Source organism: Podarcis bocagei (genome assembly GCF_964188305.1).
Source record: "Podarcis bocagei genome assembly, chromosome: 10".
NCBI lineage: Eukaryota > Metazoa > Chordata > Lepidosauria > Squamata > Lacertidae > Podarcis > Podarcis bocagei.
The window spans coordinates 73,401,616-73,414,338 of NC_138135.1; the positions used below are offsets into that span (position 1 = coordinate 73,401,616).

At 40.9% G+C, this 12,723-nt stretch overlaps 1 protein-coding gene across 18 annotated transcripts in view; it reads right to left on the reverse strand.

Moving 5' to 3' along the window:
* Positions 1–12,723, reverse strand: part of MAGI2 (membrane associated guanylate kinase, WW and PDZ domain containing 2) — a 618,868-nt gene that overhangs the window by 556,124 nt on the left and 50,021 nt on the right. For 13 of the 18 annotated variants that reach the window (XM_081210628.1, XM_081210627.1, XM_081210630.1 and 10 more), the window contains exon 2: positions 7,932–7,985. The exons of the other annotated variants lie outside the window; for them this stretch is intronic. In XM_081210628.1, coding sequence (XP_081066754.1) covers positions 7,932–7,985 — 54 coding nt within the window. The remainder of the gene's footprint in view (positions 1–7,931; positions 7,986–12,723) is intronic. 18 annotated transcript variants of the gene reach the window in all.

Here is a 12,723-nt window from a genome sequence, read left to right on the forward strand (position 1 = left end):
ATCTCTTGTACAGACTTCTCTAGAGGCCCACAGGGCTTAACAATCCTCACCCAGGGGAAAACGGAAGGGGAGCTCCACTGACCACTCAGGGACTCAGCGTGGCAAGTGGTAGCTTTGCACTAGCCAATGAGCTTGTGCACTGGTGCCTGGGCTGGGAGGATGGGTGTGGCTTGGCCTTGGCCAATAGGACTACTGCTGCTTTTGAGGTTTCCCCCCTTTTGCATGCAGAGCAGCTCCTTGGAACAGAACAACCACTTTTTGGAGAATAGGGAAAATGTTTTGGATAAGGTACGATAAAAACAGATTGTTTAATCTCAATTTTAGGTAATTGTTGCATGTCATATGCTCTAATGTAAACCAAGATATGCCTCAATGCAAGCCTGTTACACAGTTTAAAGATGAAAATGAATTAAGAACTATGTAACAAAAAACTCCAACAGATTTTTAAAAGAAGGCTTATTTTTCAGCGGAAAACTGCTCTTTCAGCGCATTACTTGCAACAAATATGCGTTCAAAACTACTTAAAGCACACTTTTGAATGTATATGCTGGACTTTACACGTAGGAGGAATTAGACACAAATGGGTTATACCTGTTGCTTTTATTTCTGTCACTGAATATGTTTGGTTTAAGGCTAGTGGTGCTCACAGTCTATCACTGATATGTTTAAATAAGAGGGCATTGGTAAATAAAGCAAACATAAAAGATGTACAGCAAAATTTGATCCATGGCTCCAAAGAGAGAGTTAATTGAAATGCAGTTGGCTGAGATAGGTACAAGACATATTTTCCCACCATTTCACTGCTGACATAAATTTTTCTTTAGATCAAAAACACTGCAAGAATATTTTAACAGCTTCCTACTGAGTATACACAAATTCATCAGCCACTGTGGAATACTCTGGGTTATCAAGTTTGCATAATACATACAGGAAGATCCACACTTGAAAAGAATACTCTTTTAACATCTTTGTACCAAACAACCATTACTTAACAGTTTACACTTTTATCTTGTAAGTTGTACAGCTATATATATATATATATATATATATATATATATATATGCCTACTTCAATGCATATGGTAGTTTTTTTAAAGTCTCACTCCAGGGATGTTTTGAAAGGAACTTTAGTCAGCTTCTGTTATTATGAGAAGATTCCGAATTTGTATATTTTTATCATCCGCCAGTGGGCCCAAGGAAAAAAGATAAAAGCTCCAACCTCTTCAGTCTCATGCTTACCAGTCATATTAACCAGACTTAAAGATAGCTAGCCAGAAACCATCACGTCCCGCTTCAGGCAATGAACACATGACAAAGCCCTTGAGAAAGCAGAAGGCCATTTAATGGCTGTGTTCACTCATCATGGTAAAGCATAGTTAGTGGTTCCCGCTTCGCCCCTCCCTAGCACAAGCGAGAGCAACAAATCATGACCCCTGACTTAGCTTTACATCTGAACCAAGGACCTTGGTTTGTGTCACTCTAAACAAACTACGGCTGTATACACACTATACTTTTAAAGCACATTCAAAGCACATTTCCCCCCTCAAAAAGTTATGGACATTTTTGTCTGGTAAGTGTTGCTGGAAATTGTAACTGTGAGGGAGTAAACTAGAGTGTGCAGAATTCTTTGAGGGAAACAATGTCCTTTAAAAGTGCAGTGTATATGTAGCCTGGGACACGGGTGGCGCTGTGGGTTAAACCACAGAGCCTAGGACTTGCTGATCAGAAGGTCGGCGGTTCAAATCCCCGTGACGGGGTGAGCTCCCGTTGTTCGGTCCCTGCTCCTGCCCACCTAGCAGTTCAAAAGCACGTCAAAGTGCAAGTAGAAGGTAAACAGCGTTTTCATGCGCTGCTCTGGTTCACCAGAAGCGGCTTAGTCATGCTGGCCACATGACCCGGAAGCTGTACGCCGGCTCCCTCGGCCAATAAAGCGAGATGAGTGCCGCAACCCCAGAGTCAGTCATGACTGGACCTAATGGTCAGGGGTCCCTTTACCTTTACTTATATGTAGCCTATGATGTTAAGCCATGGTTTGTTCTTGCCTTACTGACTGTGGTTTGTTTAAGCTAATCTCATCTGGATCTAGCAGATATTCCAACACTGTCTGCTTCAACAGCCCCCTTATTCAAGCTCCTGGGAACTAAATGACAAATCAATCACTTGTAGTAACATTTTGGCTCCATCCATATCAACCCTTGCTGCCTATTTTTCTTTCCATTAAAAATGAGCCATTATCTGTTAAAGGGCCAAAACATACACATATATACCCCCATGGATAGAAAGAGCCACAAAATCATTTCTTCTTGTAAGTACCACACAACCTGGAATTTAAAGATGTTTACCCAACCCTAGGCTAAAGTAACATCTAATTAAGATGCAGACTAATACATTTTTCCAATGTTACACTGAATGTGGAGAGAAAGACAAAATGTGTAATCTCTGTTCCTCTCTCTACATGTTCAGTTAACCATCCACATTGAAACTGCATGTGGACCCAAATATTTGCATAGGGTCCTGGGTTCTGAATCATAATCCTGCTTTTCAGTGCTGGGGAGAAAGTGGAATTTGTGTGTAGTTTCTATGCAGACAACACCTGGGAAGGAAAGCAGGACTGCCTGTAATATCCTGCTCCCCACACACCCCATTTAGCATGCAAAAATAGCTTCTGCATGTTGAATTTATTTAGGAATATTTTTGCTATTATTTCTGTGCCATTAGGAATCATGTTCTACTTCTGTACCTTAAATCAAAGTCTAGGTTCATTGACGCCTCTTGTTTCATAAGCCAAACAGAAATGGCTCATGAAATATTGGTATCCTCTCTGTAGGTAATGCTTTTAGACAGGGTCAGGGTGTGACATAGGATCTTGGCTGTGAGTCCTGGAAGACCTGCTCCCTGCCCTGCAGGCCCTTTTCCACTTGGCCTAAGCGGGCAGGGCCCTGACTGCTTTCAACCTACAAAAGCTTAGGCTTCTGAGTAAATTCTTGGCCAGTAGTATAATGTTTAAGGGGTTTTTTTGTGTGTGGAGGGGTTGTTGCTGTTATTGATATTTACTGTATTTTTCGCTCTATAAGACGCACCAGACCACAAGATGCACTTAGCTTTTGGAGGAGGGAAACACGAAAAAAAATATTCTGAATCTCAGAAGCCAGAATAGCAAGAGGGATCGCTGTGCAGTGAAAGCAGCAATCCCTCTTGCTGTTCTGGCTTCTGGGATAGCTGTGCAGCCTGCATTCGTTCCATAAGACGCACACACATTTCCCCTTACTTTTTAGGAAAGAAAAAGTGATTCTTATAGAGCAAAAAATACAGGTTTTTTTAATCTTTACTTTAGATCTTATGATTTATGTGGAATAGTTTGATATTTTTGTTGTTTTTGACTACTTTTATTGTCTTTGTAATTGCATATTTTTTATATGTTGTTATAAACATTTGTTCTTTTTAGTACTTAATACAGTATCCTAAGCCCTGAGACACTGCAAAGACTGAAAAAACTTCATATGATTTCAGCAAGAGAAGCTGCGTAAAAGAGCTGGCCAGTAACTTTCCCGAGTAACCATTTTCTGAGGGAACAAAAGAAGCCAGAGAGTGACACACCGTTCAAGAACAGCTCCAGTTAAATCACAACTAATGTAGGTTTATAAGCAGCACACATTTATATACTAGAAACCATATTTTCTGGAAGGTGATCTGTGAATATTGCCATTGTCAAAACCAAAACACATTCCATTGCTTGACAAGATAAAGTGTGTGTTTCTTCATCCAAAACAAGCATGTTTACCAAGCCTGGGAGGTTGAAAACTATTAGAACTGGGAATTTTTTGAAGCCATGCAGAGATTGGCTCAATATCCTTCAAAACCAAAGCTACAGACTTGCAGAGCAACAAAATCAACACCACCCTGGCAGTATTAATTTCTCTTGAGAAAGAGCATGAAAACTAAGGCTGTTTATTCTGTAGCATTTTGCGGTATACACATTCTGGAACTAGCTCAATAATGGGCTTAAAAATGGAAACAATGAAGTATGTTTATAAGACATGTGAGAAAACACCTAAATGCTCAGTTAAGTAAGTTAAACAATAATCTCAAAAGTTACTGATACACTTCTTTCTGTGTTTTGAATGTATCAAAATCAGTGGAGTAATACTGTACCAAATTAAAGCATTAGGGATTTCACAGGAGAAGATTACAAAGCGTGACATCTGCATTAGGGCACACATACATAATCCCTGATCTATCTGATTTTGTTCTGTAACCTGAGAATTACACTGCTGTTATATATATATATATATATATATATATATATATATATATATATATATATAACACAGAATTTCTTTGGGAATCAGAAACACATGCTAAATGTGCACACGCTGCATTTCATCAACATTAAAAGTCCACACATTTCATTTCTCAAAAAGTTGGAGGTTGAGAGGCAAGAAGCAGCACCCAGGTTATACAATGTACCCGCCTGTTATCCAAATAACAGTGTTATCGAAATAACTGTTATCCAAATAACAGTGATTTGTTACTCTAAAAATTCAAATTTTTTATAAAACCTGCAAAAGGTAAATGTTTTTTTTTAAATCCTGGGGACCACTTGAAAATATGCATTCATTAGGCATTTTAAAAGTGCAAGAAAAACAAGCTATGCAAGAATATATTTGTATATCTCACACATGCACACAAACAGACACACATTTTGTTTTTTGTAATGAAATGTAATGAAAACCGCCTGAAAAAGCAGCGTCCCACAGCACACTATGCTTTAAACTTGAGCAGCTTTTTCCTCAACAGAAAATGAAACCATTGATTTCAATGGGCCTTCCAATGGCTAACATTGGAAATGTGTTCATAAAACAGGTGAGTTTTGAACAAATGGTTCACATTTTCATCACCATATCAAAGCCTTATGTTTACAATATCTGTATTTTGTCACTTAAAAAAAAATCCAGTGAGTTGCTCACTGTTTTGTACTTCAATACTTTTATGGTCAAAGACATTTCATCTTTTGCTATCCAAAATATTGAGAAAAAGGTGCACACCCCAGAGCTTAACATACCAGCATCTTGCCTCTTCTTGTTTAGTTGAAGTTAGTCAACATTTGTGGCTCAGTACTCTAGAGGCACAACAGCATGCTATTACAACAGATGTCCAGTTATGCCTTCCAGCTTAGCCACTGAATGCAAACATATAAAGAAGAAAAAATACACATCTAGTAACATGCTTCTGGAGACAACAAATCCTTCAGGGATACAGTGTACTATCGTTAGAAGGGGGAGAGGGGGGATATGCTACTGCCGCAATACGTTTACCTTGTGTGCAGTTGTGGGAATCAGATTGCACTGATATTAGATTACTTATGGAAGCAAAATGTCAAAAGACGTCCAAATTATTTTAACTAAGCAGACAGAGTTAGGCTGTGTCTGCAACAGCCCTACTTGTCTACCAGCAGGTACTAATTCCCAACTGCATTCAAGTTGCAGGTTTTGCATTGCGACCCTGGCACATCTGTTATCAGGGCCAAGTAACACTGTAACTTAAGTACAATGCAAGCAACTATGTATCTTTAATGCAGCTAATTACAGGAGCAGGGAAACCTGATTCTTACTGCAAAGCCACGTCGTAAGGGGAGGCTTCTCTCTTCACTCTGCCATGGAGATCATACCCACTGATTTGCAGTCAGCTGCCCCACTGAGGTCTGAATGCCATTGATAGGCTCAGCTACTGCACACACACGCATTGACCACATACGAACCACATGCAAACCCAAACATACAGCAGAGACATTCACCACAGATGCTGGCACACAGTACTCTGTGTGTCTCTGTAGAGCAGACATAGATGGGTTGTTTTGGGGATGAGCAAACATGGAGAGCAAACACTGTGTCTTGTTGTTCCTCAGGGAATAATCTTAAGTGTTTTTTTTCCTCCTCACTGAGCCCTCCTTCCCACTTCAACACATTAAGACCTTCTGGCAATGCTCCCACACCAAAGGGAGAAAGGGCACCTGATTTTAGGACACTGCTGGCAGCTGGCGGGTGCAGCCCATTAGCCCTCCACCTGTTTTAACTGATTAATCTTGAGATCTTGAACATGCAAGGCATGAACATTATCAGTATGGTTTAGCTCACAAGGTTTTGCTGCTGTATATTATCGTCAACATCGTTTTATTAATTGCCTTTTGTACAATTGTCTCAAAGCAGGGTAAAAGAAAATCAGAAAAGAAAATCCAGCAGATACGTTTAAACAAAACTAAAGCTGTACAAAGTAGACGCTCATGGCGGAGATCCAATTATCTAGCTGCAAAAGCCAGTGTAAGAGGCAGCTCAAATAACTGGACCTTTCATGTGATTGTTTGGTTGTTCAAAATTGCTATTAGAGATTAGTTATCTCAGAACAACCTAGATTAAAATTAGAAAGCTTAGAAGGTGTTACTACATTAGGCATATGCGCTAGATGTGTCATGTTCTAACATTTAGTACATTTGTGCTACTTTAAATATGTGGTTTTAAGATCAAAACTGCAGTTTGTGGTAATATATTGAAAATAAACAGATGGGGGGAAAGTATTTGCTTTGAAGCTAAGCACTACATAGCAAGACCAGTCATCTTAAAGCTACTTAATATTATTCATGTGGCAGGCATCATTACTGTTTAGAGGAATAGAAAAAACATTTTACCACTCATGCAGTAGCTCTGCTTGTCCCTTGATTCTGACATGACAGATTTATTCCAATTAGGCTGTGAACTTGCTCTCCCACCCTCTAAAGAAATGTGGTTATTTAGGGTTTTCTCATATGTGGTTGGGAGCTACCTTGGGCACACTAAAGCAGGGGTCAGCAAGGCTTACCAGGCATGGGCCGGAGCACTCCTGCGGAGATCCTCCGTGGGCCAGGCCGGCACAGCGTGACACCGGAAATCACTTCTGCACATGCCCAGATGCCAAAAATCGCACCTGCACAGAAGCGATTTTCGGCGTCTGAGCATGCACACAAGCGATTTCCGGTGCTGTGAACATGGGCAGACACGATTTCCGGCGTCTGGGCACAGTGGCGTTGCTTCATGCTCTGGCACCGGGGGAGGCGGACAGTAGCTGGGGGAGGGGTGCGCCACCCACAGGGGCAGGGCATGCGTTCTGGGAGTGGGGAGCACCGCCTGCGGCCAGTGCGGGCGGGAGGGGCAGCCGCGATGGAACCCCACCGGGATCGCGCTGCTGGGGGCGGTGCACTCCCACCGCACTCATCTTCCTCCACTAGTGCCTGGGCATGCACAGAAGCGATTTCCAGAGCCGTGGAAGAGAGTCCCTACACCACACTGTGCCAGTTTAGTGCAGCGCGTGGGGACTCGCCGAGCGGGCGGCTCAGTTCGGGGACGGCTTGTGGACCGGTTAAATGGCCTCTGTGGGCTGCTTCTGGCCCAAGGGCCTTAGGTTGCCGGCCCCTGCACTAAAGGGTTGGGTGTGGCCCTGTGCTGTATCACAAATTGCTGTTAAAAGTCTCTAGTTTCAAAGGTGGTTTGCCATGGAGTAGTATGGAAGAGGGCTGCTATTTGAAAAACACAAGCCTAAAACATAAAGAACAAGTTGAATGGTCATTTAGATATTTGAAAAATGAAAAGACACACAAACGGATTGCAGAATTCAGCTTCACCACACACTGTATGTTGTGTATCAAAAGAGTGAGCAGACCAGGGAGTTCTGGGAAACCAGAGGAGAGTGTGTGCATCAGAGCTTTGCTGCTGCGCCAATGGACAGCTTATTTTCTCCTTGTCCACACCGGAAGTCTACAGCACCAGATCATTTCCCCTTGCATACTAAGAAAACTTCCATTCACTTCTCAGGGATGGCCATTCTCCCTCCACATCCTGTATTGTGTTTATGTAACATTCAACAAAGTATAATCAGAGACAGAGCATTGCCACAGGGCCTTACCACTGCTCAGGACTCCCCAGGGCTGGAAGAATGCTGCTATCCTGGGCTTTCCACCTGGAAAAATACAGACAAGACTGGAAGAATATTGGAAGGACTGGAGTGAGTCCACAAGCCCATACCTAAGGGCCCACACGAGATACTGAGACCCAACAGCCTATAATGTGGAATCACAATCACCGCCAAGCAATAAATTTGGAACCAATTGTGTAGATCCCCAATCAGAGTTCAACTCAGAGTAGGGAAAGGTTCAACCCAACTTAACTCAAATACATTAACAGCAGATACCAACAGTGTATGTGCCAAATTATACCACCACCCGCCTAAATTAAATATAGCCTATGAAAGCATTGCACAATGGGTAAGCTATGGAATCTGTAAACTGTAGTAAAAAATAACTTCTATGGTAGGGGAAAAGAAACATTTTTAAAATATGCACAACCATTATGAAAACCTAAATGATATTTGGTTTAATTGTTTGGGCCTATACTTGAGACTGACAGTTTTGAGGTTTTCTCCATTTATTTAAAGATTGTCCATGAAATTAAAGATTAGGGAGTTAAAAGAAAATTTTACCAGCACTTTGGAAAGATACAGCTTGGAAAATCAGCAGGGATCTGTATTTGGAGATGTTCTGAAACTGCTGTTCATTTGGTAAGTTACATATGGTGAGACCATTTAATTCCATCGCCCCTAAAATGTTTAAAGGAACATTGCCTCTGTTTTACTTCCATTAACAAACATGCAGAACAACATTTTTAAAATGTCCTCTGCCATTTCATGACAATTCCTCATCACAAAGAAGCAAGGAGTTGGAAATTAAGCTGCTGTAGCATTCTTCTGCCACCTTTGGCACCTGAGATCTATATTTGTGGGACCCACCCTATTATTGTGACTGAAACTTACTTTAAACTGCATTGTATTTTTAAATTGCTATAGCCTGCCTTGGAACCTTATGGTAAAGGGAGGGTAAGAAATAACATATACCAAAGAATTAAATAACAGTAGCCGAATTGCTGCAGTACAGGCAATAACACACAATTACATATGTGTAACTACCTAAATAAGTAGACTCTCCAATCAAAATTAAGAAATTCTTAGCCCCTCCTATTTGAATGGAACAGATTTCAGCATCATTGGGACTTAACCTTAGGCTGACTCAAGCCCATAGCATTTTATCCAAAAGACTGTAATTGAAGCACATAAAATTATGGCTTTGAGAAATACCAAGGTCTGAATTGTATGATGCAACATGGAACACAGCCTGAGGGCAAACAGACCAATCCTCTACAGATGAAGAGAAAACTTGGTGCATTTTGAGAGACAACAGCTGTTTTAGAGTGGTGAACATGGTGTGATTAAAGGCATTGATGTTTGTCGTGGGTACCCTCATTTTGTATCTTACACTTATCTCTGCTCAAAGAGGTTGTATCAGGAGATTTTAGTGGTTCAAAATTCTGCAAAGCCAAGTACTGTATGACAATGGGACAAGTGAAACTGCTGTTGTATGACTTTTATTTTCAACTGTTTTAAAAATACTCTGTCTAGTGCTCGCTTCGGCAGCACATATACTAAAAAATACTCTGTCTAATTAGTGTATTCTAGGTCCAGAGAATTTCCTTACCACTTCTGGTTCATGAGTTTTCACTGGTATATGTCAATATATGTGCAAAATGACAAACCACATTAATAAATAAATACTACACTCAAAATAATACTACGAAGTCCATATACTGAACCTTCAAATACTTAAAATGTTGAACATTTATAACATTTTTGTTTAGGCAAGCCTATCTAGACATATACAATTTATATGTGTTTTACCTCATTTTAACTACTGTTGATTTTAGTCGTATTCCGAATGCTTTTAAGTGCCTGTTTTTAACTTTTTATCATGAATTTCAATAATTTATTTTATATTTTTGTATATTTTATATCAGTTAATATCTTGACCCAGGTCCACTGAATTGAAATTTCAGGCTTCATGACATAGGAAAATGGCCAAGTAAACAGCTATTTTCATAGAGGTGGGTCAAGATATTAACTGATATCTCATATATAGCTATATAATCCCTAGTGTAGCAAGATAAGACCTTTGGAGCAGGCATTTTTAAAAAAAGTTTTTTTATGAACCACCCTAGTAGGGCAGTAATTGTTCCTTGATAATTTGCCACCCACCCTCCATGATGGCACCTGGGGCGGTTTGCCCCCCACCCCACCCCCACCCCCCTTTCCTACACCCCTGATTTGTGTTACTTGTTCTTTGGCACCAGCACAGTGAAATCTTTTAAACAAATAAGAGCACAATGTGTTAATGGAATTCCATAGCAGTCAAGGATAAAATCAGTTTTCACGTGCCAGGGTTGCCATATTTCATCTTCTGGCCAAAGTTGCTGAGTTTTTTTTAGTTTTGCCCAAAGTTGTTGAGAAAAAGAACTATTTTTGAGCTATTTTTAAGGAAAATTGGCAAAAACAACACTGCTGACATGGGTTGCCATACATCCAGATTTTCCTGGACATTTTGCCAATTTCTGCCCAGACCTTGCTTCTGACTGCAGTATTCTGGGTATGTCCAGGAAATTTGGGACACATGGCAACCCTATCAAATGCAATCCCAATTAGTTGGAGCCTATCGATAGCAACTACAAAACTACTCAAAGGACAAAAAAAAATTCATCTCTCCCTCTGCTGAAGCCCCCTGCACCCCTTGAAGGGCTTCCTATGAAAGTCTTTTTTATGGTGTAGAGCAGTGGTTCCCAAACCTTTTCAGGCAACAGCCCCTTAGTTCCATAAACTAATTCCCAGTACCCACTACCCTACCATATAAAAAGCATTATTTCAAATAGCAGTTGGCACAACCCACTAAGGAAGATAACCACACGGTAAAATTTAAAACAATAACAACTACCGTATTTTTTGCCCTATAAGACACACTTTTTCTCCTCCAAAAATGAAGGGGAAATGTGTGTGCTTCCTATGGGGCAAATGCAGGCTTTCGCTGAAGCCTGGAGAGCGAGGGGGGTCGGTGAGCACCGACCCCTCTCGCTCTCCAGGCTTCAGGAAGCTATCCGCTAGCCGTGGGAGACCCAGCTCTCCCAGGGCTAGCGGAGAGCTTGCCTGCACCCAGAAGCTTGGGGCGCGCTGAGCTCCGCACACCCCAAGCTTCGGGATTAGCGCAGCGCTCCGCTAGCCCTGGGAGAGCCGCACAAAGTCGCATGGCTCTCCCACGGCTAGCAGAGACCTTGCCAGCACCCAGAAGCTTGGGGCGCACTGAGCTCAGCACGCCCCAAGCTTCGGGCTTAGCGCAGCGCACCTGGGGGGGAAATCAATTTTTTTCCCTTTATTTACCCCCCCAAAAAAACTAGGTGCGCCTATGGGCCGGTGCGTCCTATGGGGCGAAAAATACGGTAATTGAATATTTATTAAATGTCCAGTTAAAACTTTTTAGTTTAATTAATTCAACAAACTGATGAACTTGATACCAGCTTTTCACAGTCCGATAGGCTCCCCATGCCTCCCCCTTGTCTCTTAGTGCCCCCATCACTGTTCCCTGGAGGGAAGTGCAGCCTACTTTGGTAACCGCTGGTGTAGAAAGCAGCAGCTAGAGAGGGAAACTGTTGACCTCCCTGCTTGAATGATAACAGTACCCCCACACCCACTCATACTGGGACACAGCTGGATCCAAACCAGAAAAGCAAAATGCTGGTTAAAACTATGAAACCATTATTCTGCTAATGAGCTTTATTCACAAAGAAATCATTTTTAATGACAATGCTATTTCCGCAGCCACACTTACAATAGATTTCCCACAAGCCAACTAAATCATGTATTCCTTTGACACCTTCAGCACAAAGGCTTTTAGAAGTATTTACTGTGAAGCTCAGTCCAAAGTTATGATGGCAGGAATGTTTTACAGAATAATTTTGTGCCCTTCTCATGTCAGGTTTCCTGAACAGGCAAAATAAATTATTGCATTTCATTAAGTATATCCTAAGTATTTCTAAAGGTAAAAGTGAATAACAGAACAGTACTCATAAGCAATTTCACACTGGGAAGATTATGATAGTCTTTTCCTGATGGAACAACACCTACCCTAATTAATCACATTTTCCTATTAAGCAGAAGACAAAGAACGAAATGAGGCACCTCTGCTGCAAAACACTATAAAATCTATGCATTTGGATAATAAGAAAATTGCTCTAACAGAATTTCTGGCATAAAAGTAGGTAGGACAAAATATAACAAGCACAGTTATTGGCATGCCAATAAAATTCAGTTAATGGCTAGAAAGTAAGAGGAATCAAGGGTGGCCTGTATATGTTAAAATAAAAACCTTAAGCAAATCATACATTAAAAAACCCAAATATATTGAAAACATTTTTATTTTGCTTTCAAAAAATTTGTATGTCACTTGACTGTAATAAAAACTCAAAGCAATTTAACAAAATAGTACCACTCCAAATGTAAAATGATTCCAGATATCCCTCCCTCATAAGAGTTGCAATGATCAAGCTTTTTCAGATACAGTACATTGCACATCCCATCTTTTATTTGAGTATGCACAAAGATCTACTATAGAGGTGATCTAGTTCTAGTCTAGATTGTGGTGACTGGTGACATTTCTGAACTAGTGAAGTTTTCTCAGTACAAATTCTTTCAAGCAGATACCTCACTATGGGAAAATGGCACTGAAAAGTTAACATGTGAGGACTTCCTGGCATAGAATCATAGAACTGTAGAGCTGGAAGGGACCCCGAGGGTCATTTAGTCCCAACTCCCTGCAATGCAGGAATCT